The 14,820-nt window shown below is 37.4% G+C and overlaps 1 protein-coding gene across 2 annotated transcripts in view; it reads right to left on the reverse strand.

Moving 5' to 3' along the window:
- Positions 1–14,820, reverse strand: part of CDK14 (cyclin dependent kinase 14) — a 546,733-nt gene that overhangs the window by 253,063 nt on the left and 278,850 nt on the right. For both annotated transcript variants that reach the window (XM_028525494.2, XM_028525496.2), the window contains one exon: positions 11,841–11,964. In XM_028525494.2, the coding sequence (XP_028381295.1) occupies positions 11,841–11,964 (124 nt within the window). The remainder of the gene's footprint in view (positions 1–11,840; positions 11,965–14,820) is intronic.

A 14,820-nucleotide genomic window follows, 5' to 3' on the forward strand; every position in this document is an offset into this window, starting at 1 on the left:
TAAAGAATGGTCAAATGAACTTTGACATCAAATCTAATTTCAAAAAAAACCTTGCCACATAAATCTTATAAAACAAGTTATAGAGGTCTGACATTGTTTTCTAGAAACTAATTTCATTGCTTTACACAGCATCAAGCCTCTGAAGACTCTTAAAAATCAATACGCCATTTTTCATTTAGATTTCTGCATTACCTGACAAGGTAAAAATAATTTCCACAGCAAGATCTATGCCTAAGAGACTATAAGCATTGAGACCAGATGGAAGTCGTGTTCATTCTAGTAGTGTTCAAGGGTTTACTCATTTCTTTATTAAAATGTACACGAAGGTGTAATTATAGTTTCAACTAAGACTGGTTTTTCTTGTGGTTCACAAAATTTTCTTATCTCACAGGTCTCTCCTAATGAAACATCTGACAGAAGGATTCAGTTGTTTACAAAAAGAGAAATGCATAATACCAGTAGATTCTTGGTTAGTTAACAAAGTGTTCTGCCACTTCAAACATTAACATAAGTATAATTTTCTTCTCAAAGAATGACATTAGTGCTATATATCTGTCATAAAATTTTACAAGAACAATGCCTTTTTATTAAATTATCCTTAGTTCCTCTGCCAGAGAAGCTAAACTGAATGTTTCTACGATGAGATATTTTTAAGTCTGAACTGCAAACCACAGAAAGATTTTAACATTGATTTGTAGATAATTGCTTTTAAAATCTTACCCTGCCCAGTAGTTATATTTTAAAATTGACAAATGATAATTTCCATGAAATATACAAGACTGGTTTAAAAATCAGATTGTTTAAAAGTTCATTAGTTCCCAGGGCATCTCTGTACACCACAATAACTGATACTCAAAATGGTGACCACAAGACTGCAACAAAAGTTTACAGCAGGACAACCACAGCAGTGCTACCGAGATTTACCATCCAGCCAAAACACAGTGCTGGGGATACAGCAGGCACTCAGTGAGGATCTGTTGAATGAAAAAGTGGGCAAAGGACCTGAACAGACACTTCTCCAAGGAGGACGTACAGACAGCCCATAGGCATACGAAAGGATGCTCAGCATCACCAGCCATCAGGGAGATGCCAATTAAAACCACAATGAGATATCACTTCACACCAGTGGGAATGGCCATTGTAAACAAAGCAACAAACAAGTGCTGGTGAGGGTGTGGAGAAAAGGGAACCCTAATGCACTGTTGGTGGGAATGCAGACTGGTGCAGCCACTGTGGAAAACAGTCTGGAATTTCCTAAGAAAATTTAAAATGGAACTGCCTTTTGATCTAGTGATTCCACTGCTGGGATTATACCCTAAAGGCCCTGAAACACCAATTCAAAAGAACCTATGCACCCCAATGTTCACAGCAGCTCAATTTACAATAGCCAAGTGCTGGAAGCAACCTAAGTGCCCATCAGTAAATGAGTGAGTCAAAAAACAATGGTACATTTACACAATGGAATTCTATGCTTAAGAAAGAAAGAGGGAGTTCCCACCCTTCACAACAGCATGGATGGAACTGGAGAGCATTATGCCAAGTGAAATAAGCCAGGTGGTGAAAGACAAATACCATATGATCTCACCTATAAGTGGAACCTAATAACAAAACAAACAAATGAATAAAAAAGAAGCAGTGACATGGAAATAAAGAACACACTGACAGCGACCAGAGGGGAGGGGGAGTAATGGGGGAAAGAAGAGGAACATGTACAAAGGACCCACGGACAAGGACAATGGGGTAGGCATTGTCTTTGGAAGCAGGGCTGGACAGGGCAGGGGAGAGCAACGCGGCGAAAAATCGGAACTGTAACTGAACAACAATAAAAAATAAATTAATAAAATAAAATGGAAAAAATCTGTTAAATGAACTATTGAAGAATATTTCATATTATATCCTTGTTCAAGAAAACAAAAAAGTACATTAAGCATTTTAGGAAGAAAGTCACATTAAAAATAAAAATTTCTAAATCTTCACCTGAGGATATATTTATTGGGGGGGAGGGAGAGAGAGAGAGATAGAGAAGGAGAGAGAGAGGCATTGATTGGTTGCTTCAGGGATGAAACCACAACCCGGGTACATGTCCTGACTGGGGTCCAAACCCACAACATTTTTGGTGTTACAGTATGATGCTCTAACCAACTGAGCCACCTGGCCAGGGCAAAAATAAATAACACTTTGAACACTTAAACCCTAAATCATAAACAGTTAATAATAAACAAGGCATTTACAGGACTATCTATAAGCCAAGCACTGTCCTTACATGATTTATAAGTATTGAGTTATTTAACTCCTTAAACAATTTTTGAGGTGCCCAGTATTACTATCATCATCCCCATTTTCAAACAAGGAAATTGAGGCACAGAGAATTTCAATAACTCACCCAAGGACATAAGATTTGGAATCTGACCCTGAGTTGAATCAGACTTCAACTTGGGCATCTGACTCCAGAATGCTCACCCTAAACATTCTGAGATATTGTTCTTTATCCTGTCTTTTCACGTGGGTATATTTGCTTCCATGTTAAAAGTTTCCTCTTTCAGACTTAAACGTTTTTAGTCAGTACTTCTGGTACTGCTCACCTTCCTGGAGTTGTGTACTGTTTATTTCCAACCCGTGGGAAAGGTAACATTTGAACAGAGGATTCTTCTTCCCACTGGGGGCATGAAGAGCATTTTTCAGCTGCTGCCCAGCACTGCTGAGTCCTAAGGGGAACACTGATAAAGCCAATTCAGCTTTCATATGTCCAGAGGGCTTCTCAACACTTTAATTTATACCAGGAATATAATTAGAGAGGTGGTTCTTTCTAATTCTTAAATTACTGAGGCTCCATTCCAACCTGTATTTCCAACCAGGCTACTCACACGTCTGCTGTGAAAATCACTCTTTATATTGTTTCCTGTGGTTATCTCAAGACCCACGTTCTATGCAGGTCCAGTGTTTAGGGGTGAGTGACAGCTAGTATTCTGGATCCCAGTCTCCTGACAGGGATCTTGCTGTTTTGCTCACAGAGGTCATCAGACCAGCAGGGGTTACTCTGAGCCTGACGTCTGCTTCCGGTTCACACTTCTACCTTCTCAAGTGTTTGGGAAACCGAGACTACATGTGTGCTAAATAAGGTATCAATATTCTAATGGGGGCTACACTGGGGTTCCAAAGGTGTCAGTAATAAAAATAAGTTAACACATCACTTACTAAATAACAGGCACGGTAGTTAACTTCTTTTCCATTCTCTGGGTGGGCCAAAGTAAGTACATTTTTATGATGAAAGTTTGAAGTAGATAATCTCAACGGTTCCTTCAAAATTCAGAGAATATCTAAAATAAAAAATTCTGAAAATGTCTGTCATAGGTTTTCCTTTTCTCTCATATAGTTATCACATATTTATTTTAATTTTCCCATCATAGATTTGCAACTTTTATTCTGGAAAAAAAATCACACAAGCCTTTCTCCATGACATGATTCTATCAATATGTGAATGATAATATATAATATTATCAACAATCATATTACATTTTGCTTCTAACTGTTTGGGCAAACACTTGAATATCATACCTATTTTATGTTGTTCTTATAATGTTAATACTAGTGATTCTTATTAAATGCTTCCAAATTATTCTAAGTAGGGTATGAGCTTACTGGTAATTTTTCAGAAACTATCATGACCACATAATCCTAAAATCTCCCAACTTCCTCCTGCCTCTGTGCCTCTGTTGCCGCCCACCACTCCCCATTCTACTCCTTGCAGGTGGTTCTACACAGTTTCCACCTTTACCATCAGCTTCCAGATTAAAAATTGAAATTTCAATTAACTTAGCAGATATTTAATAGATGTCTTACTTTTAAAGTTTGAATCTTTGCAAAAAAAGTTGTATTACTTTAGATTTGTAAGCTTGATTATGCACATCAAAGTTATTTTTATAGTATGTGATAAAATAAACATAGATTGTTTTTCAGACATGTATCTAAAATTCCTAAAGCAGCACCACCCTGGCTGGTGTGGCCCAGTTGGTTGGAACACTGAACCATAAACCAAAGGATCAGAGGTTCCATTCCCAGTGAGGGCACATGCCTAGGCTGTGGTTTGGTCCCATCAGCATGTGTCCCCTGTTGGGACTCACACAAGAGTCAAGTGAGCAATGTTTCTCTCTCACATTGATGTTTTCCTTCCTTCCCCTTCCCCCCAGTCCCCTCTCTCTAAAATCAATAAGCATGCCCTCTAGTGAAGATAAAAAAATCACAATAAAATAAAATTCCTAAAACAGCACAGATTATGTTCTTGTATTTTTTCAAAAAAAAATTTCCATTCATTATAATAAAAAAGTCCTAGTTTCTATGTTTATCTATTACAACAGAAAAAAAATCACTCAAGGTGAGAAGGAAGTTTTTAAATATTACTGTAAATGCACACTACTTCAAAAGTAAACCAACATATGTGGCATTTAAAAACTTACAGAACAAACAGGAAAGCAAACTAATATTAAACTGAGAGTATTAAAGTGAGAAAATAAAGGTTCAAAATTACACATTTTTCCAGTATGTCTACCTTTCAGAACTTATAGCATATCTCAGATTTCCTGTATCACTGGTCAGTTTTTCTTGCTTCCACTAAAACTTTCAGAGATGTTCTTTAGACTACAATGACTCACTGTCTACAAGATTCCAGTATAAATCAGGCACATTGACATTTGGATCAGTGAAGTCTGGTTTTGGCTGCATTTTAAAATGTGTCTTCTTGGAAGGTAAGGAGCAGGAGATGAAGGAAGATCCATAAATAAGGGACATTAATGAATTGCTAAACTCTAAGTAACCTTTTACACATACCCGTTGGCTAACACAACTCATGTTCAAGTGCAATCATTGTTGTCTCGAATAGCACATGAGTGTTACATAATTCTAATGTTCATTTCAGTGCTATTCCTGCAAACATCATCCGTACTGTTTCCTATCTGGTCGTCATGAGGGTTCCAGTTGTCCCCTATACAGATTTTTTTAAGAGTACATTGGTATATTTCAACACATATCCTGCATCACGTATCTGATTTACTGCCAACAATTTTGTTCTCATATTATATAAGGAAAAAATATTTTTGCATATTGAACTTCTTTGCCCAGAAAGTTTCCATTGACATAGAGAATAAGACAACTGGTCATATTTGTAGCAGTCTGTTCTACATTTAAAATGTTTTGCTATGCATGATATGGCTAAAAACGAACGAAACTGTTTTGAATTTTCTCATTTCCATGGAGTATGAAACTGCCATTTTAAGCAATCAACCCCTATCCACATTGCTGCAGTCTGTTTAATGGTGACTGAAGAGATTTCTTACAGAGTAGAATATGTATATTAGTTGCAGTTCATATATTTCCTTCTTATTCCCATTTACAGCTTCTAAAAAACTCATGCAGATGAGATTTTAGGATATATTTAGGGGCAGGGAAATTCTTCTGCATGATACTATAATGCCAAATAAATTATATGTCATTATAAATTATCAAAACTCATAGAATTTACAACACCAAGAGTGAACCCCTCATGTAAACTAAGGACACTGGCTGATACTGATGTGTCAGTGTAGATTCATCAATTATAACAAACATACCACTCTGGCGGGGGATGGTGATAACGGGAAAGGCCATCCAGGTGTGGGTGCAAGGGATATGGGGGAATTCTCTGTAATTCCAGCTCAACTGTACTAGGACCTTAAAATTGTTCTTAAAAATAAAGTCTATTTAAAAGGAGAAAAAAAGCTCACATATGTAGCATGTTAGTGTACCTGGGAAAAGTCCTACTGTGATAACACAAAACAATACAAATGAATCTCATCATCATCCCTCTTGAATGCAAGGAAACTTGGGAGGAGAGGAGTGGAATACTAAACAAGACTTAAATAATGAAGCCAAGTGATGATTTCACGGTCAGGGAGAAGACAATTTCCGTTTCAAAAGGGTTACCACATCAATAAAATAATGAGTGGGGAAAATACCTTTGTGTAGCTCACAATCAAAATTATACCTAACATGTAATCTTGATAGTCTGATAGATTTTAAGACATGCAGATTTTGATCTGGAGATTAATGAATTCTTGATAAATTAGGAGGGGATCTCTTCTTTTGGTTCATATTGTAGCATCAATTATTCTAAAAATATTCTTTGGTTTTCAGATCTATACAAAAGCACCTTCCTGAACTTGGCATTAAAATTGCTTATGCATTAAACTGTTCAAAAGGCATTTTAAAAAGTACAGTGGTACCTCACTACTAGTAAATATATTTACTAGTAAATATATTTACTAGTAGATAGTAAAGATATTTTTGCTAACAGAAAATATATTCCAAAATAAAGATATAGCAAAATGGAATCCTACAGGCCATAATGAATGGACTAAGTGATATCTAACCTTGAATGTATAACTATGGCTTCAATGGTGAATTTTATTTGCTAATGATAACAACATAGCTAAAGGTCTATACTTTTGGGACTCATGGGCTTTTTTATTCAGAGACTTTATATTTATCAAGCTGACAGACTCCTCTCTGCATCTGAAAGCCCTCGATTTCCTTGTTTTCTAGTATTCCCTATGTGAATTCTGAGAGGCACATTACAGACAAATCCTGCTTCACCATGGCCTCTGCAGAGTTACCACTCTGGTGTGTTCTGCAAATTAATCTAAAATGTGATTTACAGTAATCTCCGTTCTCACATTAAGACAAGGAACAGCCTGGAGGAGGAAACTACCAACATTAAGATGGTAATATTTTAGACTTCTGGTGGGAGAGACCTGTGTAATTTTACTTGATTAAAACCACTGAGCTATTTAACTTGGTTCCTACATTAAGAAAGTCAGTGCAATAAGCCAAGACATTAAATACTTCTATTACAGAATTGTCACTGTCTCTTTTGCACAGGGGCAAATTTAACCCCGCTGCCCTTCCATGTAGCAAGGCCATGACCTTTAAAAATAGCAGAGGAATGGCTGGGGGATGTGAATGACACCATCATTATCTTGCAAGATTTGCAGGAAGCTATAACTCTATGGAATCATCTATTTTGTTTTAATCTCATTTATATGAAAAAAAATACCTTTGAGTTTTAATACTATCATACTGTGAATGAACATTAATTTCTTGGTGAATTTTTTTATGCACTTACTTGTCATACTTGGATAATTTTCTTTTAATGTGATCTCAATGCACATCACAAAAGTGTTGCTCTCATCTATTTGAACTTTGAGAAGCTAGAATAAAACATTAGATTCTAGGGAGAGATGGTATAGCGTTGATTCCAGAATCAATGGACTGATGTTTATCCACCAGTGAACATCTGGTTATTAGAAAATAAGTTGACAATTTCAAAATGTACAACATAAAAAACCAGCACTGAAAAGGGTTTTAGACCCTTTCAGTGTAGGTTCAATATTCTTATTTTTCCATTGAGGAGGCTAAGGCTTAGAGGGTATAAATCATTTCTCTCTTTCTTTTTTTTTAGCATCATGAATAATGACTTCTTAAATGTCATACGCTATTTACAGGCAGAGCCAGGCCTCCTAATTCAATGTCCAACACACTTTGTTCCCAACAACAGTACAATTAGACAATCATTCAAGGTCTGCAGAGCAGGAGCATCAAATCTTATACATCTTCTGTACGTGTTTCCATTCACTCAGTGGCATTTGTCTCTGCAGCCTGAGGCAGAAACATAGTAAATACTAAACAGGTGTGTAGAGCCCATGTGTGAGAACCTCCGCACAGGAGAAGCTCCAACACCATCCAAAATCATTGAATCCCATTTACACTCCCGACTGTGCCTGGCCAGGGCAGCTTGGGTGAAGGGAAAATTCATCGGTGAGCTGCTGGTGTGCCAAAATAAGTCAAGCAGAAACCAGTCAATTCAAGTGGATCCTCATCTTCACACTAATAATCATGGTAATTGTGCCTTTTTTTGTTTATTCCACCAATATTTACTGAGCAGCTACTATGTGCTAAATGTGGTTCTAGACATAGCACAGACAAGAGTGAGCAAGAAAGGACAAGTCCCTGCCCTCAAGGAACTTAGAAGTAGTAGAATAAAATAAAAACCAAGTAAACAAATGAACAAAATAATTTCAGTGCGCTGTAAGTGCTAATAAAGAAGTTAGACTACCGGATGACAGTAATGGGGAAGGTCAGATTTTTGGAAAGGTGGCCTCTTTGAACAGGTGACATCTGACCTACATTCTGATGATGAGAAAGTAATAACCACAGTGAGAATGGAGGAAGAGTGTTCCAAGCAAAGAGGAAGGCCAAGTAAGAGGGTCTGATAGGGGAACCAATTTGGGTTTGATTGTACCAGAGCAGGCAAAAAGAAGCAAGGTGGTGAAGGCAGGCTGGACGAGAGACTCGAAATGTTCTTTTCTCAGAGATAATGTAAAGACGAACCCCTCTTTAGAAATGAGTCTAAATGCCTCTACATAATTTTATCATCATACACTGGCAGGACAAACCTATGTATTAGGAAAGCCACAGTGACTCTAAGTCATGTGTAATTTATGCATAGAGAAAATAAGCCTCAGCTAAGTCCTTAAATATGACTTTGCTTACAAGAAAAAAAAAACAGTTACAGTGCTCTGACCACCTGGAATTCAGAGCTGCCCTTTGTTTAAACTTGAACAGGTCCATAAATACATCATTGTGTGGTTTACTTTGGCCAGCAGGTAAAATCTCCAAAGGACTCAGGTTAAATTCACTTATTTCTATTGAATTATTCAAATGGTAAAATGTTCTTTCAATTATGTGATACTTTTTTGGCATTAGTGCAATTTCCTTTCATAGCATGGGTATCATATTTGTTGTATGTAGAAAATTGCACATACATGTGTAATGACTGATAATTTACTAGAAATTAGGCAGCTCAAGAAAATTGCACATACATGTGTAATGACTGATAATTTACTAGAAATTAGGCAGCCCTGTAAGGTAACATGTCTATGTGTATAAATACAAAGGCTCTGGGCCACCTGAGATTGAAGGATCAGGAACCTGAAGGCCAGCTCTTCAACCACAGACCTGTGTGATCAAGCCCGGGCATCCTAATCCTCCCTGAATCTCATGCCTCTCTCAGAAACACATGTGTCTAGAGCTTAATAAATTGAAGAGGCAATGAAACAAAAACATCTATGTGCTGGCACCTAGAGTAAGTTTAGTGTTTTTTCCCCAATATAGTTTTCTAATAAAGGTAGTAGCATTTACAATATGGGAGCAATAATCATGCAGATTTCCTTTGTCTCTTTTAATGAAAACTCTGTGGTATTTTTCACATACAAAAAGGATGTAGGACAAAGAAGCTGTTTCTAAAGCTCTTCATACATCAAATCTGAATTAAGACCTAATTTTCTAATTGTTCTGCTGCCTGGCATCACCCTATTTTGACTGTCTAGTTTCTCTGCAGCTTCCACTGTGTTTCCTTCATCTCAGACACAAACACGTGCCCCAGCACAGTAAATCATAGTTAATTGCATGTCTTAAATTAAAAGACAAAAAATAATGCACAATTAATTGGGGGAAATTGTCAGTTGGTGAATGAATCTCGCTCATTACACTTCAGGCACAGGATGCACGCCAAGTGTGTGTCCCCGGCAAGATGGTTCGGTCCCCGACGCTGAGGGGAGGGCACCACGCAACCTCTCTGCAGAGCAGGCTGGTCTTCAGATTTACACGCTTTAATACATTCAATGTTGCAGTGCAGCATCTATAGCTTTCTCTGCAAGGGTGCTCCACACAAGACTGTGCATCACAGTGAGCAATAAGAACGAACTAGAATTTTAGTTCATAAGGGCTAGAATAAAGAGACTGAGTTTGGGCCATTTAGAGAAAAATCTAAGCTGTCACAAATGATTTTTCCATATTTGATAATATGCAAAAATATTTGTAACATATTCTTATGTGAAAATGACTTACAAAACAAACTGGTTTTTGAGGACTTATAACAGGTGGAAGAAGCAAGAAAAGAGAGGAAGAGAAAGGTACTTGGAAAATATATAACAAAAATGTTAGCATTTGCTATCCCTGAGTAGTTTATACTTTCTACATTTTCATTAAAACTTTCTAAGTTGTTTAAAATTATACTTCAATTTATTTCTAAATCTGATATTGTAAAATGTCAGTTTTAAATGTCCATAAGAATCTTTTAAAATAAACTTAACTGCTATGTTAAAATGTCATCATAAAATTAAAAAATAGCCCCAGTAAACACCTACACACAATTCCACTATATCCTTCATTATACAAACAAAAATCAATTCTGTAAAAATGTATTTTAAAAATATTTAACAAAACCATGTTCAATGAAATTGAATGTTTAATGCAATAACTTATTCCAACATGTACCTTATCATATATTAACACACCAGAAGAAAATCACTATAAATCCTTATTAATTTACTGATACTGACAAACTACAAATATGCTCATAACAAATTCAATAACCTTGAATGTAAGGAATTGCAAATCTCTCCTCCCACCTACTTTCCCATTATTTTCCACCCAGTAACAGAAAGACCCAGTATCATTCTGATGCTAAAATCTGCAATAAACAACACACACACACACACACACACACACACACACACACAGTGTCATCATTTTTACCAAACTACATGAGGACAGATGACAACATTTTATAAAATACAAATGCTAACTTTTGTTTTATTTTAAATATAAAAGAAAAGAATATACAACACCCAACAGTGTAGATTCATCTGAAAGATACTGAACAGCCTACTAACCTTGAAATAAAAAAATAAACATTGCCTGCTGCCTTTTATTTATTGGGAGGGGCGGAAGTAGAGTGGGAAAAGCTAATAATATTTCAGCCAAAGCCCAGAGCTCAACCTCAGGCATCTTTATGTCCCAAGGGTAATATTTCCATTCCATTCTTAATGGAACAAATTTCTAATCAGAATATGTATTCAAAAATAATTGAGGCAAGGCCGTGTCAACACATCATGCTGCCGTCAGCATCCCCTGGTGCTAGGAATCAACTCAGCGCACTCTCTGGCGTGACGGAGAGCCAGGGCCACGCGGAAACGTCAGACCTGACCACGGGAGGGGAGCTCACAAGGGCGATGCAAGCACTCGGCTCCTCACTGGGTGCTGCAGACAGTGTTTGGGAGAGAGCTTCTCTGCTGGAAAGCGCCAACCTCAGAATGTTTCCTTAAACCTCAAAGCCTTCAAAGAGATGACTTCAAATGGGTCCAGACCAGGAACTCAACTTTTGAATGAGAAGCAATGTCCACTTTTATAACATTACTGAGAATTCTTAAAACAACGGTCACTTCCAAAAAGGTGAACACTGCCCCTAGATTTTTAAAAATTTTAAAACCTTAGGGTACCACGTACTTTTGAATATATTTTGTGATGCCCTGAAAAAGTCCAGAGGCTTAAACTCAGGTTTCTTCAAGTGAGCCAGTATACTGATCATCATAGTGGCTGGGTGGTGAATAGTGGGAGTTCATTATACTAACCTTCCACTTTTAATGGGTTGACATTTTCTTAATAAAAAGTGAAAACAGATATCTTTGATACATTTTATGTTCACAATTTTATGCTTTTCCTTTGGATCTATGTGATATATGAGATGTGATATATGCTTATGATTACTTAAGACTCTAACAAGCAGTCTGAAATTTTTAAAAATCCACCAAGCATAATGTTGATCATAAAAAAAAATTCCTTCATTCCTGAAAAAACTGTACCATAATCTCTAATGATAGAAGAAGTGCACCTAAACAAATGCAGTGCCACCATCTGCCTGGCATTCTCACAGTGTGACAAAATAGACTGGTAATTAACTGCTTTCCTACCGAAATCTGCCAGCTTTAACTCCCCCGTGTCACTGATCAGAAGGTTCTGTGGTTTCAGGTCTCTGTGCAAAATATAACGCTGGTGGATGTAAGACAGCCCTCGCAGCAACTGAAATAAAAACAACTGAAAAATAGGGAGACAAAAGTTAAAATCTGAACACAGATAAATGCCAGTTTCTACATACAGTCTGCCAAGTACTTGCATTTACTGAAAATGGGTACCCATCACTGAATTGCCTACCAATTTATTCAAGCGAAATGTGTATAAAGGTATGGAAATCCCTCATTTATTAAGAAATAAATCTGAAAATTTCTAACAAGCTATCATATCAACCCAGGGAGCAATACCTCCAATCTATATTCTATAAGTCTAACAAAACATAAAGAATCAATTCTTTATAATATTTTATTTTCTCAGGCCTAAGTTAATGTTTGAGAAAAAACACTACCTGTAACATTATAAAAAGTAAAATATTTTTACCAAGTTTATGTAAATGCGTGCATATTTAACTCTATAGAAATGGTATAAACATGATACCCAAGGTTCGCCCATTAACATGCTTTAAGGAATGAAAAGATAAGATGATCTGAAATAATTAAAACAAAAACAGTCACATGGTCCAATTAATACTACATTGTAATTATATTGCTTTTACGCGTATGGCCACAGAGATTAGCCCATTGCCTAAAGAAAGACATGTCCCTTCACTAATTACAGAGCAGACCCTTCCAAAGGGAAAAGAAACTCAGCAAACAGAAAAATCAAGAATTCAAGAATAATGCTTTTATAAGAAATCATTTTTAAGAAGTGATGGCCGTGCCTGTTTAGTTTCATGTTGGATCATAATCAAATGTTTCTATTCTGATAACAAAAAAAAAATGTGATTCACTAGGCTTTCCAATATTCTGTTTATGAAAAAACGGAATACTTTTAAACAATTTACTTGCCAAAATAGTCCTAATTGATATAGTTTTTAAAAATCAATCTCCCCAAACAAAAATAAAAACAAATGCTTGATATGCCATCAGTGAGCTGAGCGATATAGTCAGCTGGTAACAAAAGGGCAGTTTCAGAAAACTCTTAAATGAGTTAGTTGTCATTGATAGTATCAGGATTCCAGGATATTCAAATGGAAAAAAGACTGGCAAATCCTTAAGGACCCTGAAAGTCCGCATTTGTGGAACATTTTCCAACTAACTAGGGACTGTAAAAGCCAAGTAAATTGTTTGCAGGGTAGATACCTTGAAATAATGGTAAAATGAATTCATTTCAAACTGTCTGTAATAATATGCTGTGGGGCAGTCAAAACCAAGGGTCGTTATTTCCAGAACCTAGGCATGAGAAAGCAGAAGTCCATTCTGTATTATACCCCATTACACTACTGGCTCAACAACCTTGGGAAGCAGACATTTTTCTAAGAGTCCCCCTCTCGATCCTTCCTGGGCAGCAGATGGAAAGACTTAACACCATCACCGGCGGCTCCCAGCCTCCTTCTTCCCTTCGAATAACCTCTGCATCCTGAAGCCTACAACTGAGGCGAACAATTTCTAAGAAAATTCATATTCCTTCAGTTCAGAAGGGAAAGAGAGTGAGCAAATAAAGCCACTTTGTTTCTCCAAAAGCTAAAAACAACAACAACAACAACAATAACAAAACCCACAAAGGCAGGCCACATAAATTTAATTGGTGAGCACACAATGCAATAGTATACAGATGATGTATTCTAGAATTGTACACCTGAAACTTATATAATGTTATTAGCCAATGCTACCCCAATACATTTAATTACATTTTTTAAAATTTCAAAATCTGATTTGGACAAAAAAGCGTTCAGCAAGGTGCTAATTTGGGTGGCGGAGCAGAGGCTTCTCACAATGTGATTATCTAGCCATGACAGTGCATGTTAGTGTAACAAACACACTCCCAGTGCCAGCTGCCATTCTATGCATCACAGGATATGAGCCCATTTAATCTCTGTAACCATTTTAATGAAGAAGGCACTTCAATCATCTCTGCATTAGTGAGGAGGAAACTGCACATTTCCTCAAAGTCACACAGCAATTAAGGGGCAGAGCCGGGACTCACAACAGGCAGCCGGGCCCCACAGGCCATGCCCTTCAACACTGCACTACAGGAATGTTGGCCGAAAATCAAAACAAGGAGGCGAAGTGTTGCTATGGAAGCTGCTTTACAGGATAAAGCCTGGGCAACAGGTACCATGGCCTTCAAGGCCACTGAGCTGAGCCCTGATCCCTCTGAGCACCTCCCCAGGCCTTCGCTCCCTTCCAGGTGTATGTGAGGTGTGCCACCTTTGGGCGCTGATGGCAGCCTCCACACATGTCTTGGGCAGTGTGGCATCAGCCTACCCACCGCAGACTGTGTGCCTTTACCACCCTCCTAATGTGGCACGCAGCCAACACTCATGCCAGAAATGTGAGTTCTGAATGAACGTAGAGACTTCTGGGCTAAGCAGGTACAAAAATAACAGGAATGATAGGATAGAATTCTGTAGAAGCTAAGTGCAGCAGTGGGCACATCAAACCATCACAAAAGGCTCTTCTTTTCCTATCTTTGCTAACTAGTGAAAATATGTAACCCATGTGCTGATAATACAGAAGCTATTCAAATGGATGCCGTATTACAGAAGATTACAAAAACCAGTGTTACGAAATGACACAATTACCACTTCAATAACAACTACACAAACCAGGCTCCAAACATGGCAAACAGAGCCACAAGCATTAAGTTATAGCCCCAAACAAACGTTTAGACCTCTGAGCAATACACAAAGGAAGAACGAATCCTCAGAATAAATTCACAAAGGATTTATTAGGTGTCAACCATGTGCCAGGTGCTGTTATGTAAGAGGGAGGCGAAGATGAGCAGAAAATAAGATGTGTTCCCTGGACTCTCAAACTCGCAGCCCGCAGGGTGTGAGGGGCAGATTAACAGACAATCACCACTTACGGAGGTCTGTAC

Source organism: Phyllostomus discolor, chromosome 10 (genome assembly GCF_004126475.2).
Source record: "Phyllostomus discolor isolate MPI-MPIP mPhyDis1 chromosome 10, mPhyDis1.pri.v3, whole genome shotgun sequence".
NCBI classification, from domain to species: Eukaryota; Metazoa; Chordata; class Mammalia; order Chiroptera; family Phyllostomidae; genus Phyllostomus; species Phyllostomus discolor.